Source organism: Eumetopias jubatus, unplaced genomic scaffold, assembly GCF_037043125.1.
Source record: "Eumetopias jubatus isolate StellerSeaLion01/CBP00866 unplaced genomic scaffold, mEumJub1_p1.0 scaffold_10, whole genome shotgun sequence".
NCBI classification, from domain to species: Eukaryota; Metazoa; Chordata; class Mammalia; order Carnivora; family Otariidae; genus Eumetopias; species Eumetopias jubatus.
In genome coordinates, this window is record NW_028274816.1 from 38,109,445 (window position 1) to 38,130,802 (window position 21,358).

A 21,358-nucleotide genomic window follows, 5' to 3' on the forward strand; every position below is an offset into this window, starting at 1 on the left:
ATGAGACACCTTTACATGCCCACAGCCTTGGATGATTTCCTGAGAAACACATAGGGAGATGTGGTTTTAGATGCAAGTAGGAATTCAAGGTTAGGGGAAGATTTTGGCAGTCACTGTTAATGTGGACTTCAGTACTTGAAAATCACAGTGACCCTGTCCCATCACTAGCACAGCCCTTGAAGCCTATTCCTCTGTGGCTGTGAACCCAAGGCCTGGGGTAATTCCGTAAAGCTTTATGGATGCCTAAGGGACTAGGGAAATATGAAACTCTCCTCCCCTTCCCCCAACCTCCATATGCCAGATAATTGATTTTTTTCTCTCTTGCATTTGGAACAGTTGTCCAGCAAGAGAACATAAAGTCCATTTCTTACCAAACAGCAATTAAGCCAAGAACGCAGCTCACCAATCAATACTTAATTATCAAAAAAAAAAAAACCTCCAGAAAAGAAAGCAGCAAGCAGTCCACACTTTTTTTTTTTTTTAGGTTTATTGATATATTTTAGAGAAAGAAAGAAAGAGCAGGGGTTGCTGGAGCAGAGGGAGCTGGGGCAGAGGGAGAGAGAATCAGAGAATCTCAAGCAGACTTCCCGCTTAGGGAGTCTGACACTGGATCTCACAACCAGAAGATCATGACCTGAAACAAAATCGAGTCCCCTGGCCAACCGACTGAACCACCCAGGTGCCCCCGCACTCTCTTTTAAGACTTCAACCCTGATTATTTTGTTTGGCAGAAGGTAGGTACATAACAAGCACTGAATGAAAAAATTCTTTTCCAATTTTCACAGAATAAATACAAAGCAACCAAGATGGTACACTTGGAGCTTGCTTTCCTTTGGAACTTTGGAAACCAGATAGAATGTTTAAGTGCTGTTGATTCAGAGGTTTTTCACGGTAAATAACGGTTACAAAGAGGTGCACACCTTTGTATGTGTGCACATACATAGGTTTATGTATGCATACATACATACACGTATGTATGACACCTTCTGACAGGTGACACATGCACAATGCACTGTTGTCTAGTACAGCAGAATGAAGAGCTACAGCTACCATCATTGTTCTGGTCTGGAAGAATAATTATACAAGGATCTGCAACATGTCTGGCTTCTCTATAAGGAAAGAAATCCCAGCTACATGAAACCACTTTGAGGAATATATTTTAGCATGTTTGGTATGTTTGCCTAATAATGTATACAGCACAATCCAATCACTCTATCAAACGATCCTATAAGAAAGGCTTCCACAAACAGAGGGGAAAGAGGTCGGGAGCTATAGTAATGTTTCAAAGTATTAGGTATTACAAAGCAGCCCAGCCTAGGACTGCAGCGCTGTCCACCCAGGTGCACGTCCAGTAGGACGTGGGGACGTGCGGTGAACGAACGGTCTGCAGGCTGCAGGCTCCTCTCCAAGCACCTGGCACCCTCCAATGTTACTGCCCCTTCACAGAGAACTCTGAGGCTCGGGAGGATGCCCGGCGGCGGGGAGCCCGAGGGGTGTGAGCGGGAGGCCGCCGGGCCCCAACGCCCCGGAGCCACATGGGCGCAGTTCCCTAAACACACACCAGCGACAGGTACCGGCTCTGGACGAGCAACCGGCAGCCCCCAGACCCGTGGCGCTGCGGCGGGAGCACGCAACGAGTGTATTTTCGGGCCGGAGCTTTCTCGGCCGTCGGCACACGGAGGCGGCACACAAGCGACGCGGGGTCAGCAAGAGGAGCTGGGCCACGCGGGAGTTCGGCACCGGAGGCGCACCGACCCTCCCGCCGCCGCGCCCGGTCAGGCCCGACCCGCGCGCCTGCGCACCGCGGAGTCTCCTCTGCGCACGCGCGCGGCCCCGCTTCCGCCACGCCCGCCATGGCGGCGGCGGCGGCAGACGGTCTTGGCCCCGCCCCCCGGGACGCCGCGCCGGTCACCTGACGCAGCTGCGGACTGAAGAGACACAAGGGAAATCGCTGTCGCCACAGTCGAGGAGCTTCTGCTGCCGCCGCCACCGCCTGCAGCAGCCGGGATCCTCCGTCTCACCGCCTCCGCTTCGCCGCCCGCGCCATGCCGTCTGAGAAGACCTTCAAGCAGCGCCGCACCTTCGGTGGGTGCCGCGGCGTGGGGGGGGGGTGCGCGCGCCGGAGGAGGGGCTGCAGCGGCGACCCAGGGCGGCTATAGGGTCGGCGACGGCCGGGGCGAGGGCCGACGGCGGGCTGAGGGGGGAACGGGGTTTCGTGTAGGGCTGAACGGGGTGGGACCCACGAGGGGCGGAGGCGGGGACCTAAGGTGGCCGGGGATGGCGACGGCGGACCGGGGGCAGGGCTGAGCGGCCGGGGGCCGCGGCGTTGTGCAGCCGGGGGGTGGGGAGGGTCGGGGTTGACCGAGGGCTGAAGGGATCGGGGCCGGGGCCTGAGCGGTCGGACCCAGGGAGTCCCCCCACCCCCGGGCCGGGTCTCGGGCGAGGGCGGCCGTCCGTGCGCTCCGGGTCGGGGCCGGGGGCCGACGTGGGGCCGGGGCCTGAGCGGTCGGACCCTGGGAGCCCCCCCCGACCCCGGGCCGGGTCTCGGGCGAGGGCGGCCGTCCGTGCGCTCCGGGTCGGGGCCGGGGGCCGACGTGGGGCCGGGGGCCGGGGCCTGAGCGGTCGGACCCTGGGAGCCCCCCCCGACCCCGGGCCGGGTCTCGGGCGAGGGCGGCCGTCCGTGCGCTCCGGGTCGGGGCCGGGGGCCGACGTGGGGCCGGGGCCTGAGCGGTCGGACCCAGGGAGCCCCCCCCACCCCCGGGCCGGGTCTCGGGCGAGGGCGGCCGTCCGTGCGCTTCGGGTCGGGGCCGGGGCCTGAGCGGTCGGACCCAGGGAGCCCCCCCCACCCCCGGGCCGGGTCTCGGGCGAGGGCGGCCGTCCGTGCGCTCCGGGTCGGGGCCGGGGGCCGACGTGGGGCCGGGGGCCGGGGCCTGAGCGGGGTGGGACCCTGGGAGCCCCCCTCAACCCCCCGGCTGTGTCGCGGGCGAGGGCGGTAATCCGCCGAGGGGGTCGGGGCCAGGGCCTGTGCGCGGTCCGACCAGGAAGGCCCGCCACCGCCACCGCGGCCGGGTCGCCGTCGAGGGCGCCTGTCCGTCCAGGGCGCGCCGCGGCGCAGCTGCTGAATCACCTCTTGGTCCCCGTAGCCGTGGCTTGTGTGCTGGGTTCTCGCGTCGGCCCTGCAGTCCTGGGGGTCGCCGCCCCTCCGGAGGCGCAGACCCGCGTAAGAGGCGTGCGGGTGGGGGAGGCCGGCCGGCCAGGCTGTGACAGGTCTTTGAAGTGATGACACTTGCGTGCAAGTGACTCATCTCCAGGTGAGTCGCCTTGGTCACACGTGGTCGCTTACAAACGTCCGTCCCTTGCTCGAGAGGAGTGTGGAGGAGCCCGGAGGTGCGGCTCGGTGCACATCCCTGCGCCCTCCAGTGTAGCCCGGGTGTGGCGGCGCGTCTGGACCCTGTTGCGGCAGGAGAGCTAGGGTCAGTGGCTTCTCTTTTTGGCTTTGCCATTTGCATTCATACCTTTCCACCAGCAGTAAATCACTTCTTTCCCAGTTCAGGCCAGAAACCCGACTTGGGTTTCCTAGCATTTGGTGAAACTGAAAGTAACATTATCACAATATTTACGCCACCAGAAAAATGAAGATAAGGAAGTGACTGGTGTTCCTTGAAGCAAGAGAACCTGCACGGACAACGTGGCCCCCCGGGCAGTGTGGGGGGGTGTTTGTAGCAGCTCAGGGGAGTTCCCTGAGGTCGTCCGCTTTAGGGTCTCTGGCAGCAACACGGTGCACTCCTTTTGTTTCCTGGCCTGAAGTCTACAAAGAGTTGAGCGTTCATACAGCTTGGACGTGGTGTTGTAGATCTCGTTACTAGTAATTACTCGATTGCTTGGTCCTGAGAAGCTGCCAAGCATACCTTTTCGGTCTCTTGGGGCAGTTTGTTATTTAGCAAAACTTGGTTGTGCGTTTTGTTGGAAATTTTCTCTTTAATGACCTCTTTGAACTCTCCATGTTTAAGCTTTCATGCAGCCCTGAGAGCAGCATCTGAAGCAGATTTCCCCTTGTATCTGGCTTCTGTCCTCCCTGACTCTTGCATTTAAAGTTAACTGAGGGGCGCCTGGCTGGCTTAGTGGATGGAGCGTATGAGTTCAAGCTCGATCTTGGGATTGTGAGTTCAAGCCCAACTTTGAACGTAGAGCTTACTTTAAAAAAAACACACACAATAGAAGTTAACTGGGGACATTTGTGTGGGAAAGATGCTTATTTTCTCATGACTGAAGCTATAGTTATTTTCCTTTTGCTTAGAGTATTTTTAGGTTATTCTAGAAAAATCTCTGAGGAGTAGGTGGTAAGAGTAGGAAAAGTGATGAGATTAACGTATTCTAATTCGCCTGGAGCCTGTGGCCCTGAGGGTGAACCAGGGGGGTAAACCAGGAATGCCCCCATTTTTTTCCCCCCGTTAGTACATCTACAAATACTGTTTGTGGGCTTGCCCCATAGCTCACCTTTACTCCCCTCCCCACCTTTTTTTTTAAAAGATTTTATTTATTTATTTGCCAGAGAGAGACAGCCAGAGAGAGAACACGGCAGGGTAAGTGGGAGAGGGAGAAGCAGGCCTCCCGCAGAGCAGGGAGCCCGATGCGGGCTCGATCCCAGGACCCTGGGACCATGACCTGAGCCGAAGGCGGATGCTTAACGACTGAGCCATCCAGGGCCCCCCCCCTCCCCTTTTTTTTTAAAGATTTTATTTATTTGTTTGACAGTGAGAGAGCACAAGCAGGGGGAGCAGTGGAGGGAGAGGGAGAAGCAGGCTCCCCGCTGAGCAGGGAGCCTAATGCAGGGCTCCGTCCCAGGACCCTGGGATCATGATCTGAGCTGAAGGCAGATGCTTAACCAACTGAGCCACCCAGGTGCCCCCCTTACCCCCTTTAAAAAGATCTCTTTAATAGTCATTTTGCAGAAAAAGATCAAATATCATTTAATGGCTACTGCCTTTCCTTGCTCCACTGCTGACAATTTACACTGATTGGTAGCCCAGTAAATGAGGGAAATCAATTCTTTGGAAAGAACCTCTTCTGTAGAACCTAAGAGCAGCCCCACTTAGCTTGAGCAGTTCTCTCTTTCCAAGTGAATGAGTTTAGCTTAATTCAGAATTGAATATAGCTCTGCTTATATCTTCTAATAAGATTGAGAGGGTTGAAGTGGACCGTGGGGCTCACCCAAAACAGCCCCTTTTTGTAGCTGAAGAAACTGGGTGGGGCCCAGAGAGGTGAAGATCATGGTCCACCTAGTGGTAGAGTCTAGACTTGCACTTTATCTTCTCCCTGCCGTGTATTTTCCCAGCCTCCGGTAGGTAGCCATCATTTTCAATACGTGAGATGAGCTAACACTAAGTCAAAAGGCATAGTGTGTCTTTGCAGGTCTGTGGAAAAATTTTATGAACTTCCAGAGTTGTGTTTGAGCAAATAATTCTGGATTTGGTATGCTCAAATGTAATAATTTTGCTTCAGCTTCTGGGATTGCCCCAGTTTATTTAATGACGCTCTTCTGCTGTGATTTAGTGGTGAGCAGGTTTAAGCTTCTCCATTAATATCAAAAAAGTTAGCATGTCTTGGGGGAAGTTTGTGTGTTGGTCTAGGATAAATAGCTCCACCTACTCTAATAGGTAGACTGTAGAGCAAGGTTTATGCCAAAACGTCGGTAGCATTCCATGAACTGAAGCTGTGTTATTACTCATTGATGAATTGGATATTATTTTTATGATTTATAGACAGATGGGGGCAATATTATGCTTCCATTTCACTCAGTTAAATAGAGTTATACTTTAAATACCCCCGGGAATCTCGAAGCAACTTTGCAAATGATATGTTGGTAAAATTAAGAGACCTTAACTCCTTTCCTTTATTCTTTTGTTTGTAAGTCTTATAAGGGTTCTTAGAGACAGGAGAAAAGGAATCTGGGAAGTATATCTTGATATGCACTTGGAAGAGTGTTTTATTTCCATTTTACAACTTTAATTTGTTTATTAACTATCTTCTGTGTGCAAGGCTGAGCCCTTGGTAAATACAAAGATGATAGAAGCAGGTCCCTGGCTGCCAGGGGCACTCCTTTGAAGAAGACAAATAATAAACAGGTCATTACAACATTTAAAAAAAAATACTTAAGTAAAACAATTGCTCATATGTGCCTTTGATTTGTGTTGTTAGTAATGTTTTTGTTAAATATACTGTTAGTCTCCAAAAATAGCTGTATACTCGAAGGAGTGAGGCACAGGCATATAGCATATTTGCTCAGTAACTCCAGGCTTACCACTGGGTTTTCACTGCAACTGGCCAAGATAGTCATGGCATTCCTTTTTTTTTTTTTTTTTTTAAAGATTTATTTATTTATTTTGAGAGAGTGAGAATGAGAGAGAGAGAGAGCACATGAGAGGGGGGAGGGTTAGAGGGAGAAGCAGACTCCCCGCCGAGCAGGGAGCCCGATGCGGGACTCGATCCCGGGACTCCAGGATCATGACCTGAGCCGAAGGCAGTCGCTTAACCAACTGAGCCACCCAGGCGCCTCTAGTCATGACTTTCCTTTGAGACTTTGGTATTACTTGTTTTTACCTTAAGGAAGTAACTTGTTTCGTACCTGTTTTTCCACCTTTAATAAAAATAATGATTTTTGTCTCTTTTGGGCCATCTTTTGGGGATAAATCAAGATAAACTTTTGATACCATAGTATAGAAATTATAGTTTCAGATTTGAAGCCTCACATTTAAGCCTATTTTGTTTTTTTCATTTTCCACTTGCCAAAACAAACCTCTTTCCTTATATTAAAAAAACTCCCCCTTCTGTCTGAATGTTTCCACTTAACTTTCAGATTTATTAGGATAAGCTTTTTTTTTTTTTAATTTGAGAGAGCATGTTAAGCGGACTCTGCGCTGAGCACAGAGCCTGACACAGGGCTCGATTTCACCACCCTGAGATGGCGACCAGACTGGAAATCAAGAGTCCAGATGCTTAACCGACTAGCCGCCCAGGCACCCCCAGTTAGGATACGCTTTTAAATGTGAAGCATATTCCAGGATATATTAGAGAATTATCATTCATTTGCTAGAGTGAATTAATTGTGATTTCCTCTAACCTCTGAAATAATCTTCCCTGACAAAATGGAGGTTTTTGTTGTGAAGAGGGTGGAGAGGTAGGTCTAGATGGTAGAGCACCTTTTCCTGGGGTAGGACAGACATAGGGACAGGTCTCAAAGCCGAGAGAAACGCTGAAGGGGAATCAGTGACACCCGCAGAAATAGAGAGGGATTTGGAGGATGATGCCAGGGGAAATCGTCGTCCTCCTGTGTTTCCTTTACTCTCCGTATTCTACTAATTAACTGCTTCACTCTGGACCCTAGGTGTGTGGGTTTCCACATACCAAGCAATTTAGCTCACTGTCGTCGAATTTTTAAAAAATTTTAATTTTATTTATTTTTTGAGTAATCTCTACACCCGAAGTGGGGCTTGAACTCACGACCCTGAGATCGAGCTGAATGCTCAGCCAACTGATGCCTCTCCTACAGTTTAACTCAATTCTAATTCTGTTTACCTGGTGATAGCCTCAGATCCAACAGGTTGAGTTCAGCCCCACAATATTGCCCCTCGTCACTCACCATTCCAAACACTAACTGCAAGTGCAGTTTGTTAATTGTGCTTTTGACCAACTGGCTGTAGATCCAAGGTTCCTATGACCCCCTCATGTTTAATAAAATTGCTGGAGTGGCTCACAGGAAAACTGTTTATTTGCTAGATTACTGGCTTATTACAAAGAATATTCAAGCATTTGTTCATTTGTAATGAACAGCCTGATGAAAAGCGCATAGGGTAAGGTTGGGAAGAGTCCTGAGCACAGGAGCTTCAGTCCCTGTGGAGTTTGGTATGTGCCACTCTCCCAGCACGTGGAAGCCCTAAACCCCCTCCTTTTGGTGGAGTTTTCATTACATGGGCATGACTGGTTAAATCATTGGCCATCAGTGATTAGGTCGTCCTCCAAGCCCCTTTTCCCTCCCTGGTGATTGGGGTGGGTCTGAACATTTCAAACCCCAAATCACTGTTCTTTCTCCCTGGCAACCAGTCCCCCATCCTTAGGAGCTTTCCAAAAGTTACTGCATTAACATAAACTCAGATATGGTTGATTGGGGTTTGCTATGAATAACAAGAGATGGCCCTTATCAGTACCACTCTTATCATGTCGGAAATTCCAGTGGTTTTGGAAGCTCTGCCAGGACCAAGTACATATTTTTTGTTATTAATCACTATATCATAGATCACTAGGCTAAGCTTATTATTAACAACAACTAAATTTTATCTCTATTTTCTCGTACTGAATAGGAATGCGCGTTGCTAGGAATCCCTGAGCTTGCAGTCTTCTTCTATAGCAGATATGTTAGTAATTTTATCTTAGAAGCTGATTTAGAAATGTTGGGTGGGAAAATAGAAATAGAACCTATATGTTCATATTTGAACATGGGAATTAGTCATTTTTATGAGGAATGATACTGGATGATTTTTTTTAGATCCAAAAAAATAGGCAATGGTAGAATATATTTACATAGATCATAGCATCTTTTTTCTGAAGCCACCAGGACTTCCCAGGAAGTCCATGACATTGATCATTCATATAAGTGATTATATTAAGGGAGAGGAATACAGAGATATTCTCCAAAAAAAGTATTCAACGGTAGACTTTGTGCTTTAAACTTTTTGGATGGGGAGTGGGAGGAGATGGGCACTGAGCAAAACCTTTTTTTTTTTTTAACTTTGACAGTGTGTATATTTTTTTAATTTATTTTTTATTATTATGTTAATCACCATACATTACATCATTAGTTTTTGATGTAGTGTTCCATGATTCATTGTTTGCGTATAACATCCAGTGCTCCACGCAGAACGTGCCCTCTTTAATACCCATCACCAGGCTAACCCATCCCCCCCTCCCCTCTAGAACCCTCAGTTTGTTTTTCAGAGTCCATTGTTTCTCATGGTTCATCTCCCCCTCAGTTTACCCCCTTCATTCTTCCCCTCCTGTTATCTTCTTTTTTTTTTTTGAACATATAATGTATTACTTGTTTAAAACTTTTTTTTTTTTTTTTTAAATCAGAGAGAGAGAGAGCTAAGCAAGGAGCCTGCTGCGGGACTCAATCCCAGGGTCCTGGGATCGTGACCCAACCTGAAGGCAGCCGCTTAAAGGACTGAGCCACCCAGGCGTCCCTGAGCAAAACTTTTTAAAAGTCAAATAGGGCATTCTCCCTGCCCCATATCTCTTTTGGGCAGTTTCTTTTCCATTAAGCACTGTATGGTTGAAAAGCAGGAAGTAATAAGAGAAAATTGCATTGAAGAGCCTATGGCTTATCTTAGATTCCTGTACCAGCTTAAACTTTGGAATATTCACAAAAATTGACCGGTTGTGGGAGTCATTGGAGGAAAGATTGGTAATGCCATGCAGTTAATCTGCTGTTTACATTTGACTGTAAGCCTGGGGTCCCAAACCCTTGAAACAAGGAATTCTGTACTCTTGGTCTTGTGTCAGTACCTGCGAGAGCCGTGTAATTGCATGTTGGTGTACTTGGAAATTGTGTTTGACGTTACATATCAACTTGTGCCGGGTGTGGCTCCTCTCAGTTCTAGGGTAGATGACCTTACTGCTCTGCTCTGTCACAGCTAGGGATAGGTGACTTTAGATACGGAAACCACCAGTAAAAATTCAGGAAAAAAGCTGCATTTTGGCCCTTAATAATGCCTATGTCTCTTCCTTTTCGTTGCAGAACAAAGAGTAGAAGATGTCCGACTTATCCGAGAGCAGCATCCTACCAAAATCCCAGTAGGTAGTCTCCGGCACCTTTGTTTCAGTCGTTAACAATGTACGCAGAAGAGAGCGCTGCTTAAGTACTTTAGTACGAGGCTGCTATGTGTGCCTGCCTATGTGACAGGTTTCTACAGAGCTCCTCAGACAAGTAACCCCAGTGTCAATTTCATGACTTAGAATTGAGGTATCTTAATATACAGTTCTTTCATCTCATCACATTGTTTCCTCCTGAGTCTGAGTTTGCTGTCTTAATGTTACACACTTCACAAGTCAAATATATTTACTTGGGGGGAAAGGGCTAGAGGGGCTGGAACTGTTGGAATTTTACAGTGGAAGGAAGTGTCCACTCTCTGCTAAAGGAAGGAGTACCGCAGTAGGAGAATCAGCTCTCAGGATTGAAATGTGACTGTACATTCCAGGCTTTTTTTGATGCCTCAGGGAAGTCTGTTGTATTTGGCTGCTCTGCAGGAGATGGAGGAAAGACATTGTTCTTTCTTGTCACGTGTAAGTGCCTCAGATGCTTTTTGCTGTGCCCAGGCAGCAATACCCTCTACCCCGAATCCTTTGCTGGCAGACCCTAAAAAGGTTTCTGCTGAGGCACCAGGTCTAGGGAGAAGTGGTTAGGAGGAACTTCTGGTTTTAGATAGAGGCTGAGTCCAGGCCTTAGGTTCAAGGTTACTGAGTGATGTTGAGCTAGTTACTAAAATTCTGAAAGGGGCTGCCACATTCTTAGCTGTAAAATGGGAGGAGAATCCCATCCCATGTAGTAGTTGGAAAGATTTGCCTAGTTCTGTGTACAATGTAGGTTGTTATCTCCTTCGAATGCTACAGACCATACACTCCACTGTTAAAAATTCTGTAGAAGCTTTCATGTTTGGCTTTCTGATGTGTCCCCTCAGACTAAACTGAGCGGAAAGAGAAAAGGTCCAGGGGGTTGGGGCTGTAAGGTACACAGAAAAGATGAGATGTGTCTGCCCAGGAGTTTCCCAACTATAGGATTCTACAGTAAAAGACACAGTCTCGGTTTTCCTCGGACTGCTTAGAAATTTCAGTCTGTCCTTATATTTGGGGTCAACATATGGCCCGGGGAATTTCCTTAATTTTAAGGTTTTCTTCACTTTTTGGTGCTAGCTGTTGGAAACGAATAGCCCAGCAGTCTGCCAGGATTTGTTCTGCAGCCTCCGTTTGAAAACATGAATATCTGCGTACATTAGCAGTCCTCTTTTCTGCTAGCAGTTCCAGGGTTTTTGCAGAAATCACATACTCGTACTTCCATGTATGTGCTTGTGGCTCCTGAACAAGTTTACAGGCACTCCTTATTGGGGGTCGCATGGACGGACGGGCAGCTTGCTGGCTCTCTGGTCCCCGTTCTCACTCCCCAAGGACGGCTTTTTCTTCCTTCGCTCCTGTCCATAACACTGCTGTCTAGATGCAACGCTCTAGAAGGCACTTTTCAGGTCTAGCCAAATGCCTTACTCATGACTTACGCGTCTTCTCTCCCAAATTAAAAAAAGTACAGGAAAAAGAAAAAAATAAGAACTGAAAAGTCAAGCAGTCATTCATAGGGGATTGCGTTCATGAATATCACGAGCACTGGAGAGTCAGGGACACCTGGAAGGAGGAGGGAGTTCAAGGCCATACTGTCCTGTGTCCCCAGGCTGCTGTTGCGTCTTCCTTTAATGAAGAGGGTCTAAGGTTGGGTGATTTTCTTCTCATCTGACTGCTTCTGCCTCTTCCTGAACCAGGAATTTAAGATTTTTTTTTTTTAAGATGTTATTTATTCATTTGAAAGGGAGAGAGACAGAGAGAGCACAAGCAGGGGGAGAGGCAGAGGGAGAAGCAGGCTCCCCACTGAGCTGGGAGCCCGTCGTGGGACTCGATCCCAGGCCCTGGAGATCATGAACTGAGCCAAAGGTACATGCTTAACCATCTGAGCCACCCAGGTGCCCCAAAGTTAAGAGTTCTGTATTGCCGAGCGCCTGGGTGGCTCAGTCGTTAAGCGTCTGCCTTCGGCTCAGGTCATGATCCCAGGGTCCTGGGATCGAGTCCCACATTGGGCTCCCTGCTCAGCAGGAAGCCTGCTTCTCCCTCTCCCACTCCCGCTGCTTGTGTTCCTACTCTCGCTCGCTGGCTCTCTGTCAAATAAATAAATCTTTGGGGAAAAAATAAAAGATTTCTGCATTGCCTCTGATCTCTGCTGTTAGTCAAACCCAGGCAAAAGTAGTCTTAACCTACTGATTCTCCCTTGTGGCTACCGTGTTCTGAACACACCCCATGGATAAAAGTTCTTGATCTTAACAAGGAAGGGAATAGCAGTTTGATTTGGCCCTACACAGAACCCATGTGAGTCCCATATATAGTGGAACAATGTACAGACAAGTATCTTCCCCCTTTCTAGGGAAACATTATGCAGAGATTTCCATTCCTCTCTCTCCATTTCTGTCTCTCAGCTTCTCGTTGTTGTGGCAGGGTAGAGAGTTGCTTTACCTAGAGAAGAGTGTCTGTGGTACTCAGAAGATGATGAGGCACAGGCAGTCAGCACTCTGGCCAGCTTTTGTGGTGGCTTAGAACTAGGGGAGAAATTGTTTGTCCTCTGTGGAAAGGAAGTATGGCAAGGAGCTAATGAATTTATTTCGGTTCATGATGTGGAACTATTTTTGTTCCCTGCATAGTACAAGATTCCTGACTCTTAAAACTCATTGAAGAAATAGGAGTATTTTGTCAAAATGAAAGCATCTTCAGGTCTTTCTGCGCAAAATTTGTCTCCAGAGCCAGCTGATCATTGTCTCTACTTATCAGCTATTTACTTAGGACTTTTTCCACATCAAGTAGAGAAACCAGTCTAGTGTGAAACAGACATTTGAGTATATTACTGTAATTAAGATCTCACACATTTCAGAGGAAATCGTGGTATTGCAATTGACATAGATTCAGAGCTTACACTCTAAGCTGGTACCTAGCATCTGCTCTTTTCTGACTAGTTGGTATATTTTCATGGTTCCAAATAACAAAAAGAATATATAGCAAAATTCTTTCACCATCCTGCTCACCTCCCTGGAGGCAGTCGATTTGTCTTGTGTACTATATTCTGTAAGGGATAGAGTCTAAGCTAATAAATGATCACTATTCACAGGAGATCTGTGGGGAAACTAACAAATGTGCTGTTTCTATTTCAAACCCCGTTTTGGTATGTGCCAGTTACAACATAGGAAGTATTTCATCTCTTCGTTGTCAACGGTCATTTTAAAATCTCTCTCGTCTGGCTGCTTTTCTAGGTGATAATAGAACGGTACAAGGGTGAGAAGCAACTTCCTGTCCTGGACAAAACCAAATTCCTTGTACCTGATCATGTCAACATGAGTGAGCTCATCAAGATCATTAGGTATTTAATCACCTTTTTTTTTTTCTATTTCTTTGGGTAACTGCTCATTCTGTATCAGACTTACAGATAAATCTTTAGTTCTGATTAACATCTTTGCAAGCTTAATAAAACCTAAAGATGTTTCCATCCTTTCTGAGTTTTCTTTCTTATCTGCTGGATTTCCTGTTCCTCTGATTCTTTCATCATAACATCTAGTGTAGACGTCGTCTCTCTCTTAACGATTTTATTTATTTGACAGAGAGAGAGAGCGCACACAAGTAGGCAGAGTGGCAGGCAAAGAGAGGGAGAAGCAGGCTCCCTGCTGAGCAGAGAGCCCAATGCGGGGCTCGATCCTGGGACCCTGGGATCATGACCCGAGCCGAAGGCAGATGCTTAACTGAGCCACCCAGGCGCCCCCAGATGTCTCTTAATCAGAAAAGTTTACGAGTTTTGTATGGCAAAATTAGTAAAAGATAATGTAGACTTGGTGAAATGGTAATAAATAGTTTGTAAATTATAGTTTGAGCCGTTTCTCTCATTAGACACTAATGGCTGTTCAGAGAGCATACTAATTTAAAACTGGCCCGGGGAATACAGTAGGAGATAATACAGTAAGAATAATCTACTAAGAATTACCACTAATACCAGTCATGAATGTAATCCTAGGAAATGTCCTGTGCTTTATGAAAAGTTTTTAGTTAGGAGAGTCATCATCAGTAGGCACACACATTATTTTGCCAGAAGCAGCATTCACAAAAGCTTTATACTTTTCTATCAATGGGGGTGGGTGATATTTTTCCATGTCCCCTGCATATTGATGTGTCCTCTTTCAATAGGAGACGCTTACAGCTCAACGCTAACCAAGCCTTCTTCCTGCTAGTGAATGGACACAGCATGGTGAGTGTGTCCACACCGATTTCTGAAGTGTATGAAAGTGAGAAGGACGAAGACGGATTCCTGTATATGGTGTACGCTTCTCAGGAGACATTTGGAGTGAAACTGTCTGTGTAAGACTAGAAAAATGCATCTGTCCTTGAATTTTTTTAAACCCTTACCAAGGAGAAAAAAAGGGATATTACCAACTGAAATTGATGAGTTCATCCAATCACAGATCATCAAAACAGTAGTGTTCCTGCCTAGGAGTTTTAGGAAGTTGTTTTGTACTGTAAGCAGAAAAACTGAGCTCCAAGTGAGCACATTCAGCTTTGGAAAACTACATGATTTAACCTAGGCTGTTTTGTTTTCAAATTTAGAAGTTTAAAAATAAAATACTTTGCATTCTAAGTTGCCAATAAAATAGACCTTCACATTATTTTAATGCTCCTTCCCTATTAGGAACCTGCAATTTAAGCATTCAGAGAGACATTCTTTACGAGGTTCACTGAACCAGCCAACTTTTTGTAGAGGGTTTCTATTCAACTGGGGAAATACCTGTAAGAGGATCTTTTAAGTTGTCAAGCATAGTGGTCCCCCGCCCCTCCCATGTGCTATAATCATTGGCAAAAAGCTGGGAAAATGGGGGTAGGAAAACTCTCAACTGCTGCTCAAGGTTCCCGCTCGTGTACGCGTCCTGTGAGCCTGAGAGCTGGCGAGTTCTTGTTTGCTTCTCTCGACGATAACAGAAAAGCACCACTACTCAGTAAGAACCTTGAATAATTTAAAATTTTGGTCTAGTTTCTCAGAGGGCCCAGAGAAAGAACATGTGACGTTTCTCCTGGTTTGTATATTCTCTAAGAAGTCAAACTGCTGTCCGCTTTGGTAAAGAAACAAGCTGTTCTATCCGTTTCATTCCTTAACTACAGTGCTAGAAACTACAGAACACGGAAACTAAAGCATTAAAATTCAGATGCACTCCCTCTACCTTTTGGCCTAAAGCTGTAGATGATCCATGTTTTATGTTAAATGTGTGACTCTTATTAAAAAGTTACATTTTTAAGAATATTTCAGTTGTCTTTGTAGGTAAACCAACCATCAAAGTTCCTCCACTCCCGAGTGCATGTCAGTTGTGAAGAAAACAGTAGCAAAAGGAGACCTAGTGCTCTTCACAGATACTCATGTCAGAAGTTAAACATTTTCCGAGTTCAACTAGAATAACCAACGCTTCCTACTACCTGCATGGGGTTTACTCTTTACTGTTTTTGTGGGAATAGCACAGAAAGATCACAGACCACTTTAGACTGTACTGTAGCAGGTCATGATTCACCTTTGTGTAGTTAGGTGTGTGTGGTATACCTGTTGTACCTGTTAGTGGAAGTTACTTATTAACGGAGGGGGGGAAGCAATAGTACCGCATATGGGCACTTGACCCCTGACCTTCAGCTGCTCTTCCCGCTGCATGCATCTGTCCACACGGCTAACTTTTAATATGTGTTTTTACATAATGTAAATTCTTAATCGGCCTGTCTTGTTTAGATTGTATACATCATTATATCTGACATTCTTGTAACTACTGTGTGATCAGTAAGATTCCTAGAAGAAATTCTGCTTTTTAAAAAAAGTACCATGCAGAGAGGGGTGACTTCTGATCCCACATGAGTGGGTGGTCACTAGGATCTCTAAACCAAGTACATTTCTAATGAACTAAGGTGAATAAAGGCACAACTAAAAACTCATGAAGCTCAATTTAATGGATCGGTATTTGATACTTGACAATGCTGTCTACGGTCTACTCTCCCAAGCCCCGGGGGTGGTGGCAGTGGGGGTGGGGGGCAGAGGGGCACCCACCTCGGAAGGTCTCTGCCTTGTCCCAGGCACCTTCCTCACCTCGGTCAAGGTTCCGCCAGCTGGTCTTGTCTCTGCACAAGTAAACTCTCCTGAGAAGTAAAAGGCACAAAGAGGATGGATGGACATGAGACCTGGGTGTTTGTGGGAATCAACACTTGAAAACCTGCCACTACGAATGAAAAAGTAAAACACAGCAGGTGTTTTGAGAGTGTGTTGAGTGGTCAAGGAGGCATTATGTGGTTTGTGGTACCTCGTGCTGCATCAGGGAAAGACACGGTACAAACGTCGGCCGAGTAGTGGCCAGCATTACTCATTTGAGAAACTGCGCCCGTTCCAAATTTAAGCAGGCACTTAAAATGTTTTTGTGGAAGAATCCAGGGAGCAAGATGAGGACATGTTCTGCTTCCCCGCGTCTGTTGCTCTGGCGTAAGCCTGGCCTGACCGAACGGCAAGTCAGAGGGGCTGCCGTTGGCCCCAAGTATGGGCCAGTTGCGTGTCTCCTGACAGGAGCCCTGATGGCTGGAACTGTGTGTGCATGAACAGTTTCCTCGGGGTGGCCACAGGCCTGACAAGACCAAGAGGCCCTGGGGACCTCTGTTGGGGAAAAGGCACCAGGTTTCTCCTTCTGGTGCCTGGCGCTGCTCATGAGAACACCACAGTCCTGGGCCAGCTTGTGCTCATCGGACCACCGCCATTCCGAATCCAGAAATGCCAGGGCACGTTCATACCATGTCGTACCACGTTGTTTATAGAGACGTTCCAAAGAAACTTGACATCAATTCATGCCAGTCTTGATTTCTTAGGGAACCTAGAGCTGGAACATCCCAAACCAAGGGTTAATGTTTCTGGTCATAGCAAGGATATTTTTTAAAACCCGGGAAACTGGATAGAAAATGGATTTAAAACCATGTATCTCTTTTGTCAAGTGGAGAAGGCAGAAAGGGTTGACTCCCTAGTTTGCAGATTAAGAATTGCAATTTATTTGAAAAGATGTGTGCTTCATATTCTATGAGACAAAGACCTAATAAAATGAAACAGATTTTTTTAATTTTTATTTTCAGTACATTAAATTTACTCATAAAAACATTCTAAAAATGTACAATTTTTCCTTTTTAACAAAGTATAATAAAACATAAAAACTTCAAAAACAATACTTAACATTTACAATTCAAAATCAAATTAGCAGAATATTAAATATTTACAAAACTATATCTTTTAAAAATATTTATAAAGTTACATGCAATTTTGTAGAATTGACATAAAAGAATGGCTCAAAAATGGGAGAATTTTCCTTCATTCCTAAAAAGAAAATCTGTCCAATATAAGCTGTGAAGATTCTCGAATACACGAGGTCTCTGGTTTCAGTACCAAAGCCTTCATTGTGCATGTAAGAACTTAATGTATGTGAGGGGCTTGTTACAATCCCCGGGACTGACTGATGAGCCACACTGAGCTCCCCTCCCCCCAGAACAGTGTAGTCAAGTTGACCTTTGGCCTCAACCAGCAAGTATGTGGTTTTGCGAGTGCTGATTAAAAGAATTTCTTCATTCAGAACCTCAGGACTTTGCAAACTGAGCCTCTCCAGAACCCACGGCTTTCAACGTCACCTGCACTTTGGAAAGGACGCCCGCCTGCTCAGGTTCCACAGGCCCATCCTCTGGGAAGGACATGGTTTCCCTTACCATCCTTAAGACTCAATATATACGCCACCAGTAACCAGTATGTAAAACTAGCAAGGCATCAAATAACCCATCACAGAAGCAAGAAGAGTACAAAATGATAGGGAGTGGGGAGGGTGCAACCTGACCGCGCTGGGCCAGCGCTCCCCAGCGCCACTGGAGCGAGGCCAGGGCAGGGCGGCCCCGGGCAGCGGGCAGATCCGATCGGCTGGCGCTCCGCCTGGGACGAGCTGCGGTTGCTGTGGACGCTGCGCAGAGTCGCTGCCGCTGCTCCGCACCTCCACACGGTGTAGTGCAAACCAGCTACAGTGACTTCTAAAGAGGGAATTAGAACACGGACCCTACTAACTACTATATTCACAAGCCGGCTCCCGTAATCTGGAGATTATAGGTGATGCTGGTTGGCTTTTTCTTTTGTTTGTTTTTTAATACCCAATCACACATACCTGCTTTGAAGAAAATAATTTTGTTGTTAAGTGCTAGCTCCCATTTCCTCAGTGCTCACTAGCAATTACGAGTTTTAACATTTAAACACTTTTCCAATTTTCAATATTACCAAGAAAAGAAGGTAGAAAATTGTTGGCTTAAAAAAAAAAAATTAAATAGTTGTTTTATCCCAACACTGTATTCTACTTCAATCTGTACATTCCACTTCCCCCATTCTTGGGAGACAGAAAATGGGGATAGAAACTTTGAAATACGACAGACTACACAGAGCAAAGTGGCTGTGCCACACCTACCTGGTTGCTACAGCATTTGCAAACCGAGCCCATGATTTCAGGAAAATGACTACATGGTTGAAAGGGTCAGTCAGATCTGTGTTTCTAAGAAGATGAGGCCATCTGAGGAAATGCAAAATGCTCTTCAGGCTTACTGACTTTGGTTGCTTTTGGAAAGAAATTTATCAGAGATTACACTGCCAGCAAACACTCCCAAGTCCCAGTATTCACTTGGGAAGAGTCTCACAGATCGGCAGCTGGATGCTCTGTGTCCCGTGTACCTCACGTTTACGTTTTACAATTCTCACCTTGGAATGGCCTCACTGGAGACACCACACCGCACATGCACTTTCAAAGACAAGTGGGAATTTTTCTAAGACCTTTGATGACTGGAACACAGCCACACAATGTCTGGACTTATTTACCTCAATCTGAATGTCCTACTTCATATCGAAGCTCCTATTTTAATTTTTTGTTGACTGGAACACACTAACCTCTAATATTTATCAAAATAGTCATAAGGGTAACAACAGACACTTTCATTCCCCAATACTGACCACTAAAACAAAAACCCTAAATATGATTTTTTTCTTTTGTTATGAGACAGTTTTCAACAATTTCACTGTGTTGAAATAGGATTTATTTAAAATATTTCTTTGTTTAAAAAACCAAAAAATTTAAAAGTTTGGCTTTCAGCACATGTCCAGGCCACCGTAACGGCCTTCAGAAATATTAAAATCGTAAACATCAGTGGACACTCCCAAGTCTTCCTTTAACATCATATGACAAGTTCCAGGCTCGTACTCTTTAAGGCAAAGTTGTGTCAGTTCTCATTATTTTGACATTTTGTAGTGTTTATAATTAAGAGATCAATGTAACATTCCCCCAAAAAGTTGTTGTAAGCATCACCATCACTTCAAAACTGTATATAATACTGTGTACCAGGAAGAGAGAGAAGCATACAGAGGTCTGTCAATTCTGCATTGCATAGAAATGAAACTCTACTAAAATAAAACTCTAAAAAACTCTACTAAAAGCCTGTCATAAAAAAAAAAAAGTAACTCTGCCTTAGTTTCCGCTAGGAAACTGATCATAAAATTTGAAGCCTCACATCACAGTGCCTCAAATTCTAGGGTATTCTTTTTGATTTACACCAATTCGGCATGAGGCTGATTGTCCCATTTTAAGAAAGCTCTGAATATTTTTTTTTTAAATAAATATTCAACTGCAGAATCCCTGGGCAAGGCCTTACCAATCAACATTTTAATACTGAAGGCTTTAGTGTTAATAATATCTGAGCAGAAAATTCCCTTTTGGCTTTAAAGGTTTAAGTCCCTAAATTTCAGACCAAGCAGCTTTCATTGTAATGGGGTGAAACAGAGCTGTATAGTGAGGACTTACTTCCCACTTTGGATAAAACTAGACTTCTGCAGATCTTGTAGCTCTGTCCTGTTGGTGTGGGCTCTTTCAGAGTCTTACCACTTTCTATTGTAGTTTTCAGGTAATTTTTAGCAGAACTAACCACTAATACACAGCCTAATACAAAAGAAGCCGACAGGAGAACGTTTCAAATCTTTTGCTCATAAATTATAGGACTGTATTATTGTTGAAACGTCTGTCTCAAGTGTGAATCCATTAGCAGTAAGCCTTGGGGTCCTTGGGAGATCCGTGAGAGAGAAAAGAACTTGCCAACTTTGCTAAGGATGTGTAGCATCCGTCAGAGCCAGTCACGAAGGCCATGTGGTCACCATGTCTCGGTGAGAGCTCTGTCGCGGTGGAAGATGACAGGACTTCAAGCTACTGAAGGGCCGGGAAGGAAGGGATTCTCAAAGCTTTGACAACTAGGGATTCTCTGGGACTTGGACCCTTAGATATTAAGTTGTTGCGAGTAACTATGTCTATTTAATAACGTAGTTTAAATTTATTCGCAGAAAAAAAAATTAAAAACTTCAAACTGCTACAAGTGTTTTAAGGAGGGAAAGAAATGCTAAAATCTCTGTTGTGTACCAAGTCACGTAGCCTGCTGGTGCCAGCTCCTTAAAAACGGGTTCTCTGAGTGTCTGCACTGACTGGTCTCAGGGAGTCTGTCTCCCCGAGCGGCAGAGATTGACATCAGTTTACATTCTTCTGGAGTGCAATCCTTAAAAAGCCCAGAGAGATTAGTGTCTAACCACTTGAGGAACAAAAAACAAAAAACAAAACAAAACAAAACAAAACAAAAGGCGACATTTTCCCTCACCCAGGGGTATCAAGAGTCCGACTGGTGGAACTCCACGTGGAGAACTCCAACCTGCAGTTCTCGATTCCGATCTTGCGTAGCTGCCCGGGAATTACGTGTGAGCCTGGAAGGACCGATGACGGCAATGCTCCTCGGGAGACGGAGGTCTCTACATCACAACCACGGTGGAGGCGCCAACCAGGCGAGTCCTGACGTCAAGCTCCAATCTAGGATTTTGGCAATAAAACTGAGTTTGATGCACTCCTACGCTAGGTTTTCTATCCAGTCTAGTAAAGTAAAGCACCTTTGGATTAAAAATATTAAGCTCAACAGCAACTAGACTTCTCAGTTTTGTATTTAATTTTCCTTATGTCTCCATGGCTTAATAGTGTTCTGCTGCCAGAGAAAAATATCAGTCTGTGGAGTCCAGACTTTCTGCTGGAGGGGCATATTTCAACCTAAAAGTACCTAGAGAGAGGGGGGGGGAGAAAGAGATCAAATTTGAATCACTGTGCAATTACTACCAACAACTGAGCTGTCCAAAGTTCTTTCCAGAGTCACTGGTCAAGAGGCGGGTGCTGGAAATCTGGACTCTACCTGTTGTACCCACTCCCAGCTCCTCGCTTCCACCCCCAAAACTAGACACTACAAGTGGATCAACGCAAGGGGTGACACGGCCGGTCACCAGTCCGGTTCTCTATTCTTCGGGAGCTCGGCCAGGCTGGGGGCTGGGGACGCCTGAACCTCACCACGGGCCTGGGTCCGCTGCTTCAGGACATAGCCTCAGGGTGGGAACAGCCCACAGCCACCCCCACCTGCCACCAGA

The 21,358-nt window shown here is 46.1% G+C and overlaps 2 protein-coding genes across 2 annotated transcripts in view; one reads left to right on the top strand and one right to left on the bottom strand.

The window, feature by feature from the left end:
• The first annotated feature begins 1,935 nt into the window (after nt 1-1,935).
• MAP1LC3B (microtubule associated protein 1 light chain 3 beta) lies at nt 1,936-14,476 on the top strand. The gene is made up of 4 exons (XM_028092232.2): nt 1,936-2,085; nt 9,791-9,846; nt 13,107-13,213; nt 14,029-14,476. The coding sequence occupies exons 1-4, from the start codon at nt 2,046-2,048 to the stop codon at nt 14,201-14,203; spliced, it is 378 nt and encodes a 125-aa protein (XP_027948033.1). The 5' UTR covers nt 1,936-2,045; the 3' UTR covers nt 14,204-14,476.
• A 2,604-nt stretch (nt 14,477-17,080) lies between these two features.
• The window catches only part of ZCCHC14 (zinc finger CCHC-type containing 14), a 55,379-nt gene continuing 51,101 nt past the window's right edge, over nt 17,081-21,358 (bottom strand). Inside the window, exon 13 of the mRNA XM_028092218.2 lies at nt 17,081-21,000. Within this exon, the coding sequence (XP_027948019.2) occupies nt 20,945-21,000 (56 nt within the window). The 3' untranslated portion in view covers nt 17,081-20,944. The remainder of the gene's footprint in view (nt 21,001-21,358) is intronic.

Excerpts from the sequence above, each read along its gene's own strand:
- MAP1LC3B (XM_028092232.2), top strand. The coding sequence starts at position 2,046 with ATGCCGTCTGAGAAGACCTTCAAGCAGCGCCGCACCTTCG. Across the intron at positions 2,086-9,790 it reads CAAGCAGCGCCGCACCTTCG|AACAAAGAGTAGAAGATGTC; the intron begins GTGGGTGCCGCG and ends TTTTCGTTGCAG. Across the intron at positions 9,847-13,106 it reads AGCATCCTACCAAAATCCCA|GTGATAATAGAACGGTACAA; the intron begins GTAGGTAGTCTC and ends CTGCTTTTCTAG.